General features: G+C 42.9%; 1 protein-coding gene across 3 annotated transcripts in view; it reads left to right on the plus strand.

Moving 5' to 3' along the window:
* The window catches only part of fam184ab (family with sequence similarity 184 member Ab), a 119,055-nt gene that overhangs the window by 43,583 nt on the left and 53,311 nt on the right, over nt 1–22,161 (plus strand). For all 3 annotated transcript variants that reach the window (XM_027155369.2, XM_027155370.2, XM_027155372.2), the window contains exons 2-7: nt 1–197; nt 316–738; nt 5,430–5,565; nt 9,094–9,275; nt 15,055–15,240; nt 22,034–22,156. The exon at nt 1–197 is cut by the window's left edge and continues 235 nt beyond it. In XM_027155369.2, coding sequence (XP_027011170.1) covers nt 1–197; nt 316–738; nt 5,430–5,565; nt 9,094–9,275; nt 15,055–15,240; nt 22,034–22,156 — 1,247 coding nt within the window. The remainder of the gene's footprint in view (nt 198–315; nt 739–5,429; nt 5,566–9,093; nt 9,276–15,054; nt 15,241–22,033; nt 22,157–22,161) is intronic.

Raw genomic sequence — 22,161 nt, forward strand, 5'->3', positions numbered from 1 at the left:
ACCGGCAGCGCGTGGAGGACATGCAGCTGTGCACTGAGGCACAGCACACACAGCGCGTGGTCAGCATGTCTCGCGAGGTCGAGGAGATGCGCCGCTCCTTCGAGGAGAAGCTGAGGGCCTTTGTTCAGGTGCAGGCACAGTTTGAGCAGGAGAAGAGACAAGCGCTGGAGGAGCTGCGCACCGCACACAGACAGGAGGTATCAATATCCCATTTTTACACAAACTCTTGAAGATCGGTGAAGTTTTGTTAGAAATATATCATGGATCTCTTTGAATGAGTTTTTTTGTTTGTTTGTTTGTTTGTTTTTTGTTCAGGTTCAGGAGCTGCTGCGATCACACCAGAGCCAGAACGCCAACTACAGCAAAGATCAGGAGAAGCTGAGCCAACTGCACAAGCAGGAGGTGGAGGCTCTGACAGAGAGGGTGGAGGAGCTCAAGCAGGACAAGAAACGCCTGGTGGAGGAGTACGAGGCCAAGCTGAACAAGGCACAGGCCTTCTACGAGAGAGAGCTGGAGGCCATGAAGCGCACGCAGCAGATGACGGCCGAGAACCTGCTGGCCTGGAAGAAGACCGAGGCGGAGCTGAGGAAGGAGTTCCAGGCACAGGAGGCGGCGCTGCAGAAGACGCTGGGCAAGCTGCGCTCCGAGCTACAGCGGGTTCAAGAGGAAGCCAGAGAGAGCCAGGAGAAATCGCACAAACTGCAGGCCTCGCTAACCTCTGCTGAGAGCAACATTAAGGTACAGTGACCAACAGAATGTAAAGAACCTGCAGGGAGATGAATAAAACTCGGCTTTTAGCATCTCAGAAGGACTTCAATCATCTGCACCTTTCATCCTTCTTTTTCTCAAGCAGGCCTCAAACCACAAAGTATAGTTCATCAAACATACAAACATCAGATCCCATAGTGTGGACTTAGGATGAACTTAAGGTTAAGACATATTGGCGTTATTATCTTTCCCTTCATCATCTCCTTTTATCTCTGTTCCTACGGTAACGGCGTAATAGACACAACAATCTCATTAAATACAGACTATAAAATAAACGCTAAACAAACGAAGCCGATAAACAACACACTACAGCCTGAACTCCACCGAAGCAGTAAAGAGTAGCCCGAGGAAACAAATGACTAACGCTGAGTAGTAGTTATTGTGTTTATAAGCAACAGACATTACATATCGCTCCAAACACAGAGATGAATTTAACAAGGCGACATTTGAAAACCTTAAGATGAAATTTTACCGGGATTTTCACGTCCACGATTGAATGAAAAGCTCACGTGCTGTTTCGGGCTTGTTCGCCGCCCTTCTGCCCTCATACACCACACCGGGGTAGGAGTTCAGCAATAGAATGAGACACTATGCAGCTGGAGAACACAACAGACTCAGGTTATGGTAACTGAGGAGCGTTTATTTATCTATTTTCAGCCATGTTTATTTTGAGGGAAGGAAAGCCACAGGAAAAAATCAGCCGCTTTACGGAAGATTGGTTCGGTTTTGTGTAATGATAGATCAGCACAAATACACACACACACACACACACACACACACTCACCCCCCATACACCCACACACCTACTCAAGCATTTCACTGCATGTCGTACTTTGTATGTATGTAAAAAATAAAATTTGATTTGATTTGATTTGACTTGACTCACCCCCCACACACGCTGACACACACACACACACACACACACACACACACACACACACACACACACACACACACACACACACCTACTTACCCCCATTCACAGGTACTCACCCCCCCATACACATGCTGACACACACAAACACACACACCCCTACTTACCCCCCATATACACCTACTCACCCCCCCACACATGCTGACACACACAAACACACACACCTACTTATCCCCCATTCACACCTCACCCCCCACACATGGTGACACACACACCCCTACTTACACACACCTACTCACCCCCCATACACACCTACTCACCCCCCCACACACATGCTGACACACAAACACACACACACACACCCCTACTTACACACACCTACTTACCCCAATACACACCTACTCACCCCCCCACACACATGCTGACACACACAAACACACACACCCCTACTTACACACACCTACTTACCCCCCATTCACACCTACTTACCCCCCATTCACACCTACTCACCCCCCCACACATGCTGACACACAAACACCTACTTACACACACCTACTTACCCCCTCCCCACGCACCCCCCCACACACTCCTACTCACCCCCACACACACACAAACACACACACCTACTTAAACACCCTCAAACCCACACACCTACTTACCCTCCCACACACCCACACAAACACACACACCTACTTACACCCCCTCACACACACACACACACACACACACACACACACACACACACACACACACACACACACACACACACACACACACACACACACACACACACACACACCTACTTACCCTCCCACACACCCACACAAACACACACACCTACTTACACCCCCTCACACACACACACACACACACACACACACACACACACACACACACACACACACACACACACACACACACACACACACACACACACACACCTACTTACACCCCCTCACACACACACACACAAACCTACTTACACTCCCATGATGCACTAATCTGAGTTTCAGCAACAAAACTCTTACAGCTCACGTATGTGTTTTACCATATGAGGTTTACCGTATGAGGTTTAAGTGACCACGCCCCTTCAGACTCATCTTCATCCCATCCCATCCAGAAGAACCAAGACACTCGAGAATTTCCTAATTTCCTACAGAATCCACACAGAATATATCCACAGCCGATTCATAAAATCCGAACGCCTGAGTCTAGTGCTGATGTACCGCGAACACAAAGACGCCATTTCATCCCCTCTTCTCTTTTGATCTTCAAAGCGTGCAGCGCACAGATCGTGTTTAGCACACACACGTCTCCCTTTAATGAGTGAGCCGTCATTAAATCCCCCGGACCCCCTTTTCTGAATTAAGAAACCCAGACGTTATTTACGAGCATAATTAGCGCACCGGGGCTTCAGAGCCGTCTCCGAGTAGACACACAGAAGGAAAAGGAAAAGTAAGTGTTCAGAAATCAATTTTCAAAACGTTTAGCTAATGACACGGTAGAGAAAGCACTTTAATCCGGCCTACACAATACAGTTTGTTATTTCTAATACAGTCTGTGTAACACAGTATCGTACAATACAGTTAATACACCAGAGAGGGATTTCTGCGGGGATCTGACCAGAAGAAGCACTTTAGTTCTCTATAAGTCCATGAATAATAATTAAATCTAGTAATTTAATAACCCAGTTATTAGATTTTATAGCTACACTCTGAATCGGATAAAGGTCGGTGACTAAAAATGATTGGAAATTTCTTTGCAGAAGAATTTTTATTTATTTATTTATTTATTTTATTCAGCAGTCAAATTAAGCTGTAATGAAATCTGCAGGGGAAAAAAGTGAACACAACGTTTTCGAGATTATTAACGTCCTGATATCTTCACAACACTTACTTCATCTATGTAGGTTCCTACTTGTCCTACGGAGAGAACAATCATTCAACGATATCTGATATTTAATCTCTTTTATTCACATTAGATTCGACTCGGTAGAACGAACGAGTCATGAATAGAAAAACAAAACAAAAAAACCCAGCTCTACTATCCCAAATCCGTGGATCCGTCCTACGGCAAAATATGTCCCACACTCGGTTCTCCGCTCTCACACCCTCAGTTACTGTCTGCATGGCATTCTGATCTGACCGCACATGCACACAGACAGATAAATAGTCATCTGATTATATAAAAAATGGGTCCGTAATTACGATCGGAGATTTATTCCGTCGGTCGTGCAAATTCAAAGATAAACCAGGGTTTGGCAACTGGTGCAATGAAATGCAGGGTTCAATACTAAAGAAAGCTGACACATGAACAAATGGCTGTAGTTGAACCAGTCACATAAATTTATGTCAACTATTTTATTAAAGCCAGCAGATTGGACCGAGAGCCAAAGAGATAGAGATATTGGGACAGAAAAGCAAGACTTTTCATAGCTTTTTTTAATTTATGATTGGCATGGCATGGTACAGTGCCACCAGGTGGTCCAGAGGCAGGATCCCGCGCTCTCATTGCCACGGCCCAGGTTCGTTTCCCAGACAGGAAGCTAATTTTAAATGCTAAAGGTCGAATGTGGTAACGCTGGGCGTTAATGTGAAACAACTGTGAAGCATTGGGTACATGCTGAGTTCAGACTGAGGTGGGGGGTGAATGATTTATTAAATGATTGACAAGAGGTTTATGTAAATTTAAAAAAACAACAACTCCAGACCATAATACATATTACAATATGGGTTAAAGCATTACATTTAGAGCCTGTGGTAGCCTAGTGGTTAAGGTGTTGGGTTACCAATCGGAAGGTTGTAAGTTCGATTCCTACGTCCACCAATCTGCTACTGCTGGGCCCCTGAGCAAGGCCCTTAACCCTCTGGATAAGGGTGTCTGCTAAATGCTGTAAATTAAAATTTTTTTTACAACTAATAATAAAAATGAACTCTTGTACCTCCTAAAGTTTAATGCTGCCATTCATCATTCATGTTAGTTGCTTATCCAGACTTTTGTAGGTTAAAATTATTATGTAACCGGAACGTCACAGTCTATACGTACAGAGGAAATATAGAAGAACGGCAGTAAAGTGCGCCAGTGTTTTGGTCTTGTTGTTTTTTTTTTCAGTCCCGCTGCGTCAATCTGTTTAAGAATACACACTCTTCGTTTGTGAACTTCAAAATGAGTTAATTTTCTGCATCACACAGAGAAGCCTGCACTCACGGCGTAATATGAAAACGGTCCAATTAGACCTGACGAAGTGGCTGCTTCTTTTCACCGCTCCGCGAGAGCGCGAGAATGCGTCGAAAAGTTTCGAACGAGTAATAAAGGAAGATTCCAGGCAGAAAATCAGAGAGTGATAGATAGCCAGGATTGGATAATAGGAGCGAACATGACAGCAATTGAGAGAATGAAAGAGTGGCTAGATAGAAAATTGTTACTGAGCGTCGGATAGGGAGAGTGCAGGGAGATGAGGTGCACATTCACAATTCATGAGAAGGAAAAGGAAGATGGCTGGAGAGAGGGGGAGAGGGAGGGGGGACGAGAGGGGGAGAGGGAGGGGGGAGGAGAGAGGGAGGGGGAGTGAGGGGATGGAGGGAGTGGGAGAGGGAGGGGAGAGGTAGGGGGAGAGGAGAAGGGGGGAGGGGGAGGGAGGGAGAGCAGGAGGGAAAGTTAAGAATAAGACGGTACCTGTGTCACAGCTCATTTCATTTCATCACTGGGTTTATTTGTGTGTGTGTGTGTGTGTGTGTGTGTGTGTGTGTGTGTGTGTGTGTGTGTGTGTGTGTGTGTGTGTGTGCAGGACCTGCATAAACAGCTGGATGAGGTGACTCAGGATGCAGAGATCATAGCGATCAGGCAGAAAGAAGCCGAGTGCGAGCTGGAAGCCACCAGAGACAGAGTCCAGCAGCAGGCCACGGAGATCCTCCTTAAAGCCAGTGAGATATCTCCATCGACATACATACATACATACTTATACACTCATTCCTCTTTGGGAGAAGGAAATCAGATAGAGCTGTTATATCTAGCTTTCCTTTTGTTTTCCTTTTGCTTCTTTACTGACATCTTTACTACTCATGCATGAAAATAAATAAACCACAAGTCTCCATATATCAATCAATCAATCAATCAATAAATCAGTCAATCAATCAAATGAAGTATCAGCATTTATTAAAGACAGATAAGGACACCTGATTTTCTGATACTTGATTACGTTCTGAAAGACAGACTAGATCGGTCTGATTCAGAAGTTAAAAGTGAGTGCCAAGTGCTTTGTTCAGTACATTTAATGCCTTAGACATGAAGACAACTAGATTTGTAAACTCTAATGCGCTCTGGATAATACTGGAAATGTAAATGTGCTGCTCAGCTGTTCAGTGATCAGTATATGCGTCTAGTGTGTATCCAATCCTCCATGTTGTCGTTGTCATGTGACCTACAACATCGTAACAGATTTTTTAAATTTTTTTTTTAACTTTTAACAAATTAACAATTTTTTCAGGTTTGTTATACAAGTGGGGGGCACAGTGGCTTAGTGGTTAGCACGTTTGCTTCACACCTCTAGGGTTGGGGTTCGATTCCTGCCTCCGCCTTGTGTGTGTGGAGTTTGCATGTTCTCCCCGTGCCTCGGGGGTTTCCTCCGGGTACTCCGGTTTCCTCCCCCGGTCCAAAGACATGCATGGTAGGTTGATTGGCATCTCTGGAAAAATTGTCCATAGTGTGTGAGTGAATGAGAGTGTGTGTGTGCCCTGTGATGGGTTGGCACTCCGTCCAGGGTGTATCCTGTCTCGATGCCCGATGACGCCTGAGATAGGCACAGGCTCCCCGTGACCCGGGTAGTTCGGGTATAAACGGTAGAAAATGAATGTATGAATGTTATACAAGTGCAGTTTGACCACAAGGAACAACGTTTTATATCTATAGCACTTACACTTAAAAAGAGACAGCAGGCTGCCTTCCGGCATTTTTGATCAGATCTTCCATTCCGGCCCCTTTGCGTTCCGTGTCCATTGGTTCATACTAGAGAATCTCACCGGTAGCCGATTATCCAGGTATTTCTCGCCTTCTTTTTTTATGAATACTCAGAAGTTAGACATATTACACAATGGTAGAGAGATTCAGACACACCAAATCACTGTTCCTCAAAATCCTCCATCTGGGAATGAGCACAACTGCACTAGCCTCATCTGTTATGACCAGTAACAGGTTTATACACAGAGTTTGTCACAGCGAGCATCGGCACCTCATTGACATTTCCAGCTTTCTCCTCGTGTCTCATCATGCCAAGTATCCATATGTTTCTTTGAGACACTTCTAACTAATCTACCTGGGCAGTTTTGAAGAAGGTAAGAAGAACATCGTTATAGTTTCGATCAGCTGAGATGTCCTTGAGTTGTTTACTGACAGGTTTAGAAGCCCAGTTTCCAATAAAGCCACCAATTTCTTCCTCCACACTTTGAAAGAACCGAGGAGGAAGGAATAGGTGGCTTTAGTGGAAACTGGGCTTCTAAACCAAATGTATCATTATCTGCAAAAGTAGTGGCTGACTCAGATTTCCAGGGTTTTCGATTTCTGTTTCAACTCACACCTCTACAGAATTCTACACCAACACTTTTATACCCACATGGAGCAGCTGCTGGTGGTGGAGGTGTATATATATATATAGGGTTGGGTATCAAAAGAAATATTCCGGTTCCTGTTCCAGTTCTGCCTTACGATTCCCGGTTCTGATTCCGATTCCATAATAAAAGAAATGTGAAAAATATTGCACAATACTTAAACAATGACATTTTTTTATTAATCACTCTTTAAATATTTTAAACGGAGCATTTAAATTCACATCAATTTAAATTTAAATAAATCCAACATCAAATTTAACATCCAGAATTACAACTTAGCAAAACAGTTAGCAATTTTTCTGAAGAAAAGTTAACCTTTCCTGCCTTATTGTATCTCCAGCTGTGGAGAAAACCCTCCCAGACGGGGTAGATTTGCTTCATTGTTGTAGCTTTGGAAATGAATCCACACTTTAGACTTTTTTAGACATGTTTAACACAAAGCGTATCTCAGCACAGCAGCGCGAGTGACAGATATCTGTGGTAAGCTGCATTAATTTGGTTGACTGTAAACAGTGTAAACAATTAATATTCATGAGGTACAGTAAGACGTGGCTATTTAAAGTGACCGCTCCCAGCGCTTTGCCCGTCATCACATCGGAACCGCGTTTGGAACCGAAACTTAAAAATTCCATGCGGTTCAGAAACAGAACCGGTTCTGAATATATATTTTATATTTATATAAATTAAACAAACCCCATGGTTCCTGTTTCCATGGGTGTAAGAGCCAAACTAGCACTTAATAAGATGCAAGAGTAATAATAAATATGAAGATGTACCTCTGTGGACCAGGTAGTGCTTCCGATTTCTGTTTTAAAAGGCATTGTGCTGCTTTCTCATCAAGTCCAGATTCCTTACTTGGGCTTTGGTGTCCTTGTTGTCCTTTTTTATGGTGGCGCATTAACGTATCTATCTGGTAAAAGATGCAATGCCCCTGTTTGGCAACCCCAACCACACCTGATATCTCCTGATTTACTTCGGAGTGGCTGTAGCACTCGGTGATTCCCAGCAGCGCTGCGATTTGCTTGTTGGCTCACAAAGCGCTTTATTCCAATCTTTACTTGTCTCCTCTGTGATTTGTGAAGGGAATAGGGGAGTTTAAAAGCCAGAAACCAGTTTTTGGGCTGTCTTTTCTCAGCCACTCCGTGTGGCCTCTATGTTGGGTAAATTTTGGGTGACACGTCACCTGCCTGTTTCCTGGCAACAGCAGCCGGATGTCACCGAGCCAATTTCTAGAACTCTCCTTCAAACCTGAGGTCTAAACACCTAGACCCGATGCCAGATCTATTGTTTTGGTGTCACTGCATGCATCGACAGCGCAAATGACGGATGTTCGGATGGATTAACTTCAATATTACGCTTGCGATACTGCTGGAGCTTTTTTGGGTTTGTTTTGTTTTGCTTGATCTCTATTTATATCTCAATGTTTATAACCTTAATGCTTACTAATGCAGATCAAATAAATGAAGTCAAATGTTTGGCAAAGACAGTTCTTTATATGTAATTCGAACTGCAAGGAGTATCTTGGAATAGTGATTTTAAAGGGGTTTACGAACGACCTTCTCCAGAGCGGCGTGGGTGAAACAGAAAAGCAACAACTCAAAAGACATTCATTATCTTTGCTATAATCAAAATCTGTTCATTCAGCTCTCCAGGTCTCAGCGTGTCCTCTGTCTCCCCCGTTATCTAGCCGCACCTGGTGTCCCGATAACATCCATTAGAGCTATTACACTGAAGTAAAATCAAGTCCGACGGCCAGATCTAGGGCAAGCCAGGATGCTAGAGTGAAAAAGAGTTTTAAACTTTTTTCGTTTCAAGCTCTAAAGATTCGAATGTGACATCTGAACTCAGGTCAGATTGGCAGCCTGCAGGCCACGCAGATGACCCACGAGGCGGCCATCCGCGACCTGGAGTCGGAGAAGTCGCGTCTGAAGGACAAGGTGTTACGTCTGGAGGAGGAGAGGGGGGCGCTACAGAGCAAAAGCCAGGCTCTGGACGAGAGGCAGAGGCAGCAGATCCTTACCCTCGATAAGGTACTGAACAAACTACACCACATCACTCATCAGAAAGACACGCCGAGAAAGACAACCTTCTTCTCCTTTCTGTCTTCACAAACTCTCGTCATCTTGTTCCCTACCAAAAAAAAAAAAAAGCAGCAAACTGAATCATATCCATTTCACTTTTTCACCTCATACACAAGGACTGTGGCAGACATTTCACACCAGATCAGCTTTCTAAATCAAAAAGCACAGAGACCAGAGTGGCGAAAAAAGAACCGTGCCATCGCTCTTTGAAAGACTTTTTGGAATCTGTTAGTAATTCCATTTTCTTAGCTGTAGAGATGTGATGACGCACCCAGCTCGCTAAGAGGAGCATGACGGGTATTATTACATAGCAGATGAACTTCTCAGACGTTTCTGTTCAGTAGTTCTTGCCGACCCTATAAACATCTTTAAAACATCACTGTAGTAAATTAGTCCTGATTCATTAAGTATATGCTATGAATCTATATAGCAAAGGCTATAACAGTAATAACTAGATTTATAAAGTTTGTCGGGACAGACATTGATGTTGTGGAGGTTGTTTGACGTAACGTCAGAATAGTTCCTCTTATTGTGTTAAGCATTCAAATAGATCACGTGTGTATGTTGTGGTAATGTTCTGATAAAATACATTGTGGAGGTCGACGTGCACTTGACGGCATGCGACATCATCAGTATACACACCCTAATTGTATTGATTATTTTGATACGTCACATGTGTATGTTGTAATAAGCTTTTTCAAGCCAACATAATGCCTCATAAGACATGCATGGTAGGTTGATTGGCATCTCTGGAAAATTGTCCGTAGTGTGTGAGTGAATGAGAGTGTGTGTGTGCCCTGTGATGGGTTGGCACTCCGTCCAGAGTGTATCCTGCCTTGATGCCCGATGACACCTGACGCCCGCGACTCGAGGTAGAAAATGAGTGAATGAATGAAGCCAACATAATAATAATAAAAGTTGTAATTGTGTGAAGAACGTAATTATTCACCTCTCCTAAATGAGTTCTGCTATCAGAAGTCGCAAGATGAGCTGAATGCAGTCAGAATAATGCCACATCATCTCAATATAAATAATCCTCTTCCTTGAAGATGCCATGAAGTCTATGGTAGCGATCATAACAAGCCCTGATTAACTGTAATGCAGTAAATAGTATTTTTTTTTCTTTCATTTATCATTTGAAATTGAGGTTCAGACAGCAGGTTAAGTCTGATTTCTTTCTTAAATTGAAAGATTATGTTATTTTTTTAAACGTCACGTCTGCTTTGCAAAGTACAATTGAACAAATTTGATTAGATTCCGTATAACATATTCAGTGCAAGCAATCGTGATATAAAGCAGATGAGCTTGACCTTTACTGCTTCAGGCCACTGTTTGTACTCTGCTGTGTTTCTCAACGATGTGCAGTGAAAAAATTGTCTAATGTCATTAAACCTGAATTTGTTCACAAAAAGCCATGAAATAATATAACGAAATTCAATTCTTATTTTTTTTTATTCATTACAGTGTAAGAATAATTCCTATTCCTAATAATTCCTATCTGAGTGTGTGTGTGTGTGTGAGAGAGAGAGAGAGAGAGAGAGAGAGAGAGAGAGAGAGAGTGTGTGTGTGTGTGTGTGTGTGTGTGTTTGTGTGTGTGTGTGTGTGAGAGAGAGTGTGAGTCTGAGTGTGTGTGTGTGTGTGTGTGTGAGAGAGAGAGAGAGATAGTGTGTGTGTGTGTGTGTGTGTGAGAGAGAGTGTGAGTCTGAGTGTGTGTGTGTGTGTGTGTGTGTGTGTGTGTGTGTGTGAGAGAGAGTGTGAGTCTGTGTGTGTGTGTGTGTGTGTGAGTGAGTGTGTGAGTGATTGTGTGTGTGAGTGATTGTGTGTGTGAGTGAGTGAGTGTGTGTGTGTGTGTGTGTGTGTGTGTGAGTGAGTGAGTGTGTGTGTGTATTTGTGTGTGTGTGTGTGTGTGTACAGATACATCACTAATTAACCTGCAGAGACCTTTGTTATATGCTGAACTAAAAAATCCATTCTGCTGCAGCACTTATTTATTCCAGCTGCTTAATTCCCTTCTCGTGTTAAACAGTAGCCACTCGGGTGCCATTATTTCTCTAGCTTTAAATCCAAACACCCCAAAAAACAAAGTGTAACCTTTTTTAGTCATTATTAAAAGTTCAACAGGAACTTTTCATTTACAGCTATTTCAAAATTTTCCTTATTGCCTACGATAACTATTTCAGCAACATTCCTAAGCACGGAAGATTTCGGCCGCGTCTCAATTCACCGATCAGGTAGTCAGAAAAAATTTACCTCTCAACCAGCTAGAGCTACAAATGTACGTACCTTCTTAACAGCTTAGATGATTCTCGGGATGTGGTAGCCTAGTGGTTAAGGTGCTGGACTACCATTCGAAAGCTTGTGAGGTTTAATCCCAAGTCCACCAGGCTGCCACTGCTGGGCCCCTGAGTAAGGCCCTTAACTCTCAATTGCTCAGTTGTATAAAATAAGATAAAATTGTAAGTCGCTGTGGATAAGGGCGTCTGCTAAATGCCGGAAATATAAATGTAAATATTTGACATGTTCGGGTTCTTACAGTGACTGAATGTCGGCAGATATTGAGTCATCGGTGTCCCGATCATTTGCGAGTCATTACCAGAGCCCCAACTGGTGTACATGATATACTGACTCACGACAGAGGGAGCTAGAGAGCTGATTAAGACACACCCTTAGTGTTGGGACATTTAAAAGCTGTATAGAGCTTAATTTCTAACATGTCTGGAAATGCCCTCTATACTGTAGTGTCAGGAGCTAAAGGGTCGTTTCGCCGCCAGACCGAAGACGGAGGTGTAAGAAAATACAGATCGTAGGCACTCAGATTCCACTCCAAGATACATGTCAGAAAGAGCTCATTCCTAAAAACGCTTAAGTATCATAAGGTAATACGTTTAGAGCTCTTAATTGTTATTATGGGCGCAGCAACAGGACATTGACGACCGTCACTAACTAAAGGGTAAACATGACCGCGATTAACAGCTAAAGACATCCGGTTAGACGACGACGTGTGACCCAGCCATTTGAACAAGCCTGAGGTGACTGTGGTGAGGAAAAACTCCCTTAGATGGAAGAGGAAGAAACCTTAAGAGGAACCAGACTCAGAAGTGAACCTTATTTTCATTTGGGTGACACTGGAGGGTGTGATTATAACCTGTTATAAACACCATAGAGTGTTGTTATGTTTTCAGGTTCCCATGTCATATCCCATGTTACTCGTGTCCTGTGTAAGTTTTGTTCGTTTTTCATTTCATCCTGCACGTGGGTTTGATTTTCATTACTCTGGGGATCGAGACTCCCTCGGAGACCCGGGTTCGATCCCCGCTTCAGGCGGCGTCCCCCGACCGTTACACGTAGACACGTTTTAGAAAACTTTTTAAAAAATTTTTTTCAGCATGTTTCTTCAGTTGCTACTTTTTGAATCAGAGGAAACTATTTTTTATTCGAAGTTTATATATTTAAATGTGAATTACAGCCTGGAGAAAAGGGCAAAGTTGTAGACAGTATCCACATCGCACCATGCAATTCCATGTAAATGTCAAAGACGATTTTTATTCGGTTTCTTAGGCTGCATAAGTACAATGAAGTAACCTCCTCCGTACAACCTACTGTAGCAGTTCAACATCTGAGCCGTAATAAAACCTAGTCTGGGGATTTAATATTCATTCTCATACTTCTCTTTTTTTCTCTCTCTCCCTTACTTTGGGTTGTATTAAGAGTTGATTACTGCAATATGTCAACCTGAAGTTTATGTTTTGGGATGTAAATACTCTCAAAAAGTCCCAGAACATAAGACAATATAAAATAATTGGGTTAAAGTAGACGTCGTTGCTTATCCCAAAAACACAATTAAGACTTATGTTGAAGTGAGATTCCATTGTAGAAGGTAAACACTCAGGCACATCCTGATATCCATTGGGGGTCATGTTGCTTGCTATATGTTAATGTTCGAGGAACTGTGCACCGAAGAAACAGATGAGCCGGGAGCTCATCATACACTACAGGTTTCCTGATGTCTATCAAGAGTACAGGTTTCCCAATCTGGTCCATGTTCAGCTTTTTTATACACCAAATGCTCTTAATGGATCATACAGTAGAACGTCTGGAAAACACAACCATCAGCTTTACACAACCCTACAAGTGCTGAGTAACAAAGTAAAGTCACAACACTGAGACACATTTTATTCCTTCTACAGTATATGTGACTTATTAGCAGAAGCAGAAGTGTTCCACGATGGAGTTCGCTGAGTTCGCTTCACTGACTGACGTTTTAATATGTTTACCTTGTGCTTGCAAAATTCGGGGCCTTCGGGAAGCTTCCAGCCCGCGTCAGGATGGAGTGACGTGAAAGATTTGCGGCTCTAAATCGGAAGGCAGAAAGTTTTTCCGTTCCTTTCAACGGCAAAAAATAGATGGGTCAGGGGTTCGACCATTTTCTCTCCATACCTCAGGGGTTTCATTCGGGTTCTCCGCTTTCCTCCCTCAGCCCAATGATGTGTTGTAGGTGGATTGGCATCTCTGAATTATCCATAGTTTGTGAACGAGTGTCCGTTCAACTGTAACTGAATGAAGGAATGAAGGAAGGAAGGAACGGCGGAATGGAGGAATGAATGAAGGTGGGAAGGAAGGAAGGAATAACAGAAGGAAGAAACGATGGAAGGAATGGAGGTAGGAAGGATTGAATGGATTAATTAATTAATCAATCAATCGGAAGGAAGGAATGAAGGATTAAATGAATTAATTACAAGATTATTTCAAAATTAGATTTGGCAAAATCACGCAAAAGCAATTCTGTTTCTGACAAATTTAATTTGATAACATTTTGGAATGCGAAACTAAATAAATAATTGAATTGTGGTTCTAATCAATTAATGAACATGTGGCTTGATCAAAGAGCCACAATGAAGCAGCTGAAGGTTGTCCTATCCGAACCCGATTGTAAACACGAGCGACCTTCCTGTGCAAAGACTGACATAACTTGGTTGAACCTAAGCTGCTGGCTAAGAACACACCACCTGCTTTCTTCCAGAGAGAAGACAAGAGCACGGCCTCGCTTTTTACGAAACGTTAGGCGTTGCTATGACAACATGGGGCTAAATGAAGTCAGGAGCATGTGATTTACTCTGCTGGATGTTCCTGGGCGCTCGCACTCTTGCTGTACTGGAATCTCTTGCTGTTGTGAATTCACTAATAATGTGTTGGAGTGAGAGATCTGAGAGCCGTCGCCATCCGGATCGCGGTGGAATAACAAGCCTCCGTCGCTACCTGTTCATCACAGACACAGACTGACAATAACGTGCTGCATCTGAGCCGCTGAGTGCCTCGGGGCTGTGCACTTCCACTCCCTGTCATTTTCCATGTGTGTTCTTAAAGCTCAAAAGCTTACATAAGCATGTTATGACCATGTGAGCTTTAGTACTCTAATGGCTGTGCCTGGTTTTTGTCAATAACTCAGCCAGCATGTTTATATTATGGGATATCCAGGGGGAAAAATTGTGATCTTAAATATAGTCTTTAACCTGTTTTTATTTCTATATCAAGCCATGATGTAATGCTCAAATCTGACTGGACAGAAGGTTATCTATCTATCTATCTATCTATCTATCTATCTATCTATCTATCTATCTATCTGTCTATCTGTCTGTCTGTCTGTCTGTCTGTCTGTCTGTCTGTCTGTCTGTCTGTCTGTTATCCCCAGGTTTGTGACATTCTCTTGCTGTTTTCTCTCCCCATGCAGAATCTTCGGGAGGAGAAGCAGGTCTATGAGAAGGAGCTGATGAACCTGCGGAACAGATATGAGGAGGAAACCTCTCACTTCAGAGAGACTCAGAGCCGTGTGCTGGAGGAGCTGTCCAAAAAACACAGGGCTGCCCTGGAGAACGCCCAGAGCTCAGCCGAGAAAGAGAAGAACAGACTGCTGGCCGTGAGTGTGCTCACACTCACACAGTCTCTCACACACACGCTGACACACACACATTCTCACACGCACGCTCACACGCACGGTCTCACACACGCTGACACACACACACACACACACTTTCTCACAGGCACGCTCACAAACACGCTCTCACACGCACGGTCTCACACACGCTGACACACACTCACACACACACTTTCTCACACGCACGCTCACACACAAACACAGTCTCACACACACACACACACACACACGCACGCTCACACTCACACAGCCTCACACGCACGCTCACACACACGTGCTCTCACACGCATGGTCTCACATACGCTCACACACACACACACACACACAGTTTCACACATGCTCACACACATGCTCACACACTCTCGCACACACATACACACTCTCTCTCACACACACACACACACACTCATTCTCTCACTCTCTCACACACTCTCTCACACACACACACACACACACACACACACTCACACAGCCTCACACGCACGCTCACACACACGTGCTCTCACACGCATGGTCTCACACACGCTCACACACACACACACACACACACAGTTTCACACATGCTCACACACATGCTCACACACTCTCTCACACACATACACACTCTCTCTCACACACACACACACACACTCATTCTCTCACTCTCTCACACACTCTCTCACACACACACACACACACACACACACTATCTCACACACTCTCTCTCACATACTCACACGCTCTCTCTCACACACTCTCACACACGCTCACACATCCTCACACACACTCTCTCTCACACTTATACTCTCTCACACACACTCACACTCACACACACACACACACACACATACACACACACACTCACATGTCTCTTGCACTCTCACTCACACATTCAGACTCACACCCACACCCACACGCCCACACACACCCACGCCCACACACACCCACGCCCACACACACACACACACACACACACACACACACACACACACACACACACACACACACAGAAGAGGGGAAAGTAAGGAATGAACACCTGTGTAGCTGTTGCTATTGATCTGATACTGTGAAGGACACACACACACACACACACATCTGCTAAGCTTGCTAAGCTATAAGTACTCTACTCCAGGAAGTCCAAAGAATGTAAACTTTAAAGGCGTCTCTTTAACTGGAGCAAATATTTTAATCATTTCCATCAGCTTCCGAAAAATGAGTTGTTCTTTTTTGTGACTAAACGCCAGATGAAAGTTTTCCTAAATAAATAAAAACAGATCTAAAACGTTTCAATTCATAACAACATCACGATAAGCTGCAAAGAAAGCAATTTTCTGTTGTTGTTTTTTTATCCTTCAGTACGCAGGGATCAGTGTCACCACTGGTAATGTTTGTTGTGTCTCACTGTATAACATCAGGCTTAATATTATTTAAAACGTTAAATAGTTCTCTTTCACGGTCGCATCGTGTTCGATCAGTGCTGGTTGGGAACAAACGTGCGCTTCTTTCCACGTCGGCACATAAAGCGTGTTATCTTCTTGTCACGCTGTTTGTGAGAGAGAGAAGAGCAGATATGTGACGGCGAGGCGGCTGTGGCTCAGTCCTACGCTCTATTGTTGTTGTTGTCTCACGTTGGATGCTCTATTATTGGCCCTTGTCAGGCGAGGTTAGTGTTTTGACAGCAGGAACACACACACGGGCAATTCATTGTCTCGCTCTTGCATCCTGCAGCCCCATGAACTGACTTTCGTTCCATCTGATTGGCTTTATTGATTTTGTGTGTGTGTGTGTGTGTGTGTGTGTGTGTGTGTGTGTGTGTGTGTGTGTGTGTGTGTGTGTGTGTGTGTGTGTGTGTGTGTGTGTGTGTGGGTGTGTGTGTCCTGCCAGCCACTTGTTTAATTGAACAACAGGGTTTAGTGGACCTCAACACAAGGGATTTTAACATCTAGTCATATGTTGAATATGTGCCACTATTCCTATTTCGCACATACTATACTTAAGCACATACGACCTGCTATAACTTTATTTATTGTCGTACATATACTTATATATTTATATTTTTGTTGCTATGTACCTGTACTATGCAATATCTATCTATCTATCTATCTATCTATCTATCTATCTATCTATCTATCTATCTATCTATCTATCTATCTATCTATCTATCTATCTATCTATCTATCTATCTATCGGTCTGTCTGTCTGTCCTTCCGTCTGTCTGTCTGTCTGTCTGTCTGTATCTGTTTGTCTGTCTGTCTTTCCTTCCATCTGTCTGTCTGTTTGTCTGTCTCTCTCTCTATCTATCTATCTATCTATCTATCTATCTATCTGTCTGTCTGTCTGTCTGTCTGTCTGTCTGTCTGTCTGTCTATCTATCTGTTTGTCTGTCTGTCTGTCTGTCTGTATCTGTTTGTCTGTCTGTCTGTCCTTCCGTCTGTCTATCTATCTGTCTGTCTGTCTGTATCTGTTTGTCTGTCTGTCTGTCTTTCCTTCCATCTGTCTGTCTGTTTGTCTGTCTCTATCTATCTATCTATCTATCTATCTATCTATCTATCTATCTATCTATCTATCTATCTATCTATCTATCTATCTATCTATAAGGTAAGTTTTAGGAGTGTACAGTGTGAAAGATCAGACTAGGAAGATCCAGGATTAACCAGTAACCCTGGGTAAAGTATGAGCAGTGTGAAAGCTCTAACAACATAACCCAGGCTTGTGTTTCCCCAGAGTGTAGAATCACCCAGGGGAATTAATTCAGGTGTTATACAGACCAAAATGTTCCATAGGTGTGATTTATATTGGACGTATGCAGTGATCACAGCTCTTGACTTCCTGAACAGAACTGACAGACACTTCAGTGAGTTTTTTTTTCTAGTTTGACTCCGTTCCATACGCTCGAGTCCAGCTGCTCGAGCTCCTGGAAGCCTCAAGGGTTCTACGAAGAAGTGTATTCCTTCCAAACCCACGCTTCATTAGTCATCCCAGCTCTTCCTCCTGCCCTAGACGACTTGTCCTCTTCATGCTGACACACACCTTTACATTCCTTCAGCACTCTGTCTGACACTCCACATCCGTTTCTCTTGTCATCTGCAGGCATGAGCCCAGAAGCTACAAAATGACATGACCGGCTTGTCTGTTGTGATATTTTCGACTGAAAGCATATGAAATGTAAGCCCACAAAAGGCGCGCACGATCGCCTCAGCCAACACACAATCTGTCATCTATCTCAGTCAGCCGCGTTCCTGCCAACAAACAGCCGCCCATCACGCTCCGAAACCACCGCATACTGTTTCATCCATTAGCCATTTAATATCACACGCACACTGAGAGAACGTGGTGACGACGACTACCAAATAACACTAATTCACGAGTGCAGCAGTGAGACATCATGCGCGCAGATAGCAGGCAAGTTACACAAAGAACAAGAGCGTGATGATTTTTTTTCTTCATTAACACGTACAAAATAGAGCTGACTTTAAACTCTAGGAGACTGTCGGAGTGTCAGGAAAAAACATTCTCACCCATAAAAAACTTTACTGATGGAAACTGGCTTCTGTAACTAATAGCTGCCTTTCAGTCGTAAGTTTATTATAGCAAAAAATGAAAGATATAGATAAAGATGATTGTTCAGGTTCTTTCGTACAGCATTGTGATGGACAGAAGGACGAAGCTAAGAACCAGGGTTTTCTTCCTTGAGGCGTGGTTCCACGTAACTTGGACTCAGATAGGAGACGCAACATACATGTTTCTAAGGAAAGTTCCGGCTCAGGCTGCAGGATTCGTAACTAAGCTGCAAATCCAAACCTCCACCGAGCGCCTCGTACGTCTGGGGGATTGCATTTTGGCCATGCATTTTTTTTTAAACCATACTTAATCATATCTTAGACCTTTCCCTGATCATTATGCATTAAATCTTGCAGGAATCACAGTTGCAGGATCTTGCACCATAGTAACAGATGCAACAACTGGTAAGAACGGTCACAGGTGTCGATGATGAACAAGGCAAAAATTCAAGTTTCTAAAATCTATTTTTAGTCGTCCGTTTCTACTCCGTTTTCTTGTCCAAATCATGGCGAGTCTCCGATGTTGTACACTCAGACGCCAGCATGTCCCTTTGCGTTCCCCGAGGCAGGGCTTTATGCAGGCATGGCTGATTTTCTCCGACGTTGCACCTGGGTACCCTGGAGCCCCTTTTTGCCCTTTTTGCTGGGGGACACAGCCAGAGGACAGGACACCGAAGCAGGCACGCTGCTAGAGCGATGAATCGCGTTAACACTGAGCCGCTTTGGGCTTATCATCTGCCACACTCAGAAATGGAAATGGGCAAGCGAAAAATTGAAGGGTGGATAAATAATAAAGGAGAAGGGATTACGTTAGAGCCGAGCTCCAAATCACTGAGAAACAACACGACGGCTATTTTAGCCCAGACCTGGAATTTCTCCTCTTCTTCATCACTCTCCTTTCTTTTCCTCAAGCAGTGATGGCTTGTCAGCTCCATCCAGCGCTCTGAGGCAGTCTTCAAAACCAAGGAATAGCACAGAACTGTATCCAAACAACTCACAAATATATGCAGTCTCACCAAGGAAAGCCTCCACAACAGCTTCGGCGCTATATATATATATATATATATATATATATATATATATATATATATATATATATATATATATATATATATATAATGTGTGTGTGTGTGTGTGTGTGTGTGTGTGTATATACATAGCATCAAGCATCAATCCCTTCTTAGATGACTGACTGTATTCATGAAGTCTGGACCAGTTTTATATATTGATGCTTGAGGGGATTGGTGCATGATTGAAGTGTGCTTCTTTAGTTTTGCACTGGATCTAACAAATGATGGACGTTTTAACCCACATCCAGATCTTCAGTCAAGTCACTCCGACATATCGTGGTCTATATTGATGATGAAAGCTTTTTTTGTGGATCTCGATGAAAGATGAAATGCATAGTAAAGGTACAAAAGAAATAGATTTGTGATGAGGAAGAGTCCAGTTTAGTATCATAAGGCCAGTTATGTAATACTAAATATCTTTCATTAGAGATTAGATAGCTAGATGATGATGGAAATGATGATGATGATGATTATTATTATTGTTGTTATTATTATTATAATTATTTACTAAAGTATATGGTCATGGAGCAGACTGCAGATCAGACTTTTTTTTTTAAATTTTTTATTTTATTTTATTAGATAACTAGATTATGATGATAATGATTATTATTATTATTGTTATTATTATTATTATCATTATTATTATTATTATTATTTACCAAAGTATATGGTCATGTAGCAGACCGCAGATCAGACTTTTCTTTTTTATTTCCCGGATGCTTGTAAATCATTAGGTTTAAACATGGCAGTTAAATATATACATCATGTTTTATCTTTATGTTTGTTGATGGCGAAACACTAGTTAGCTTTGAGGTATTCGATTTCGGATGCACCGAAAACTCGGTCCTGTGCTTAGATGTCATCACACCGCAACGAAAGATGTGGCCTTATTAATTATTCATGAGGTCATATTTGAATATCGGGTCCGCTTGGAAGTTTGGGACGGTGAATTATGCACACGGCCAGCTGTAGTCACTGAACAGCTCTGCACTCTATCAGTTATTTAGCAGTCTTATTCTCTCTCTCTCTCTCTCTCTCTCTCTCACTCACTCTTTGACAAGTCAAACATGTTGTATGTAGAAGCCCTCGTTTATTATTTATGCTTTTAAGAAGTGCACGCATGCATATTTGCATCCAAAGCACACGACACGAGTGTAGACATAAAAGTCGTCCTCCAAATTCGCGGGTACGATAAAGCTATGCGATTATTCCCAGAGCTTAAGCTAAATGATATAGCACACTTTTGAGCAGCCGTACGCTCCGAGTGCCAACACACCTCCATTCCACAGCACTTCAGCACATTTTCTGATCGATCGCCCCGACGCTCCGTGAATCCAGCAGCGCGCATATCAGAATTAAAGTCTGTCATTTGCAACACTTGTCATTTTTTTTTTTTTATAATGATCGTAATCACGAATTACGGCCGTGCTTCCGTACACAGATAAACATTTACTATAATTACACAGGTGATTTGGGTTTACACCGCGTTCATCAATCCGTAATTGAGCCTCGTCTAACATTTTATAACACCACCTCTTATCGGAACAGACGGTGTGCTGTGTGTGACACTTTTGTTCAGCCTGTTTTTCTTTTTCTTTCTTTCTTTCTTTCTTTCTTTCTTTCTTTCTTTCTTTCTTTCTTTTTTAATCAGAATTAGCGTCGGCGTTATGTGCGACATTATCACCGTCATCCAGCCACAAAAATATCTGCGTGGGTGACGCATATTAATACTCTTGCACACTCTCATGCAAATATTTCACACAGCGTCCATTATTTATTTCTTTTTTCCCCCCCTAATATTACACTGAAAGGTGCGAAATTCTCTCCTTAAATCCAGACATACGAATATTAATCTAGTCACAAAAAAACGCAGCTGTAAACCGTGCCGGATTCTTTCTTTTTAATAAAAAAAATTTTCACAAAAAAAAAAAAAAAGGTATTAAGCACACTTCCAGATGCAGCACATTTGTGTGGAACTTTGAAATTGTGTCTGGACTTTTTTTGTAACTCAGCTTTCACATCCCGGCGGTTAAGACATGGGGGTATGAAGTAAGTCGTGACATCGTGAGGTTTAATCCAGTAGACTTGTCTGAGAGAATGTCCTTACTTTGACACGCAGACTGTTTTGTCTTTGTAGTGAATGTGATGTTGGATTTCTGTCATCAGGAGATGCAGCAGCAGTTCGAGAAGGAGCGAAGTTCTCTGGAGGAGCAGAAGAACAGTCTGAGGGAGGAGCTGGACAGTCTGAGAGAGGAGCTCACCTCCAAGCTCAACATGGCCAACAGCGAGGTGAG

This window comes from Tachysurus fulvidraco, chromosome 16, assembly GCF_022655615.1.
Source record: "Tachysurus fulvidraco isolate hzauxx_2018 chromosome 16, HZAU_PFXX_2.0, whole genome shotgun sequence".
Classification (NCBI taxonomy): Eukaryota; Metazoa; Chordata; class Actinopteri; order Siluriformes; family Bagridae; genus Tachysurus; species Tachysurus fulvidraco.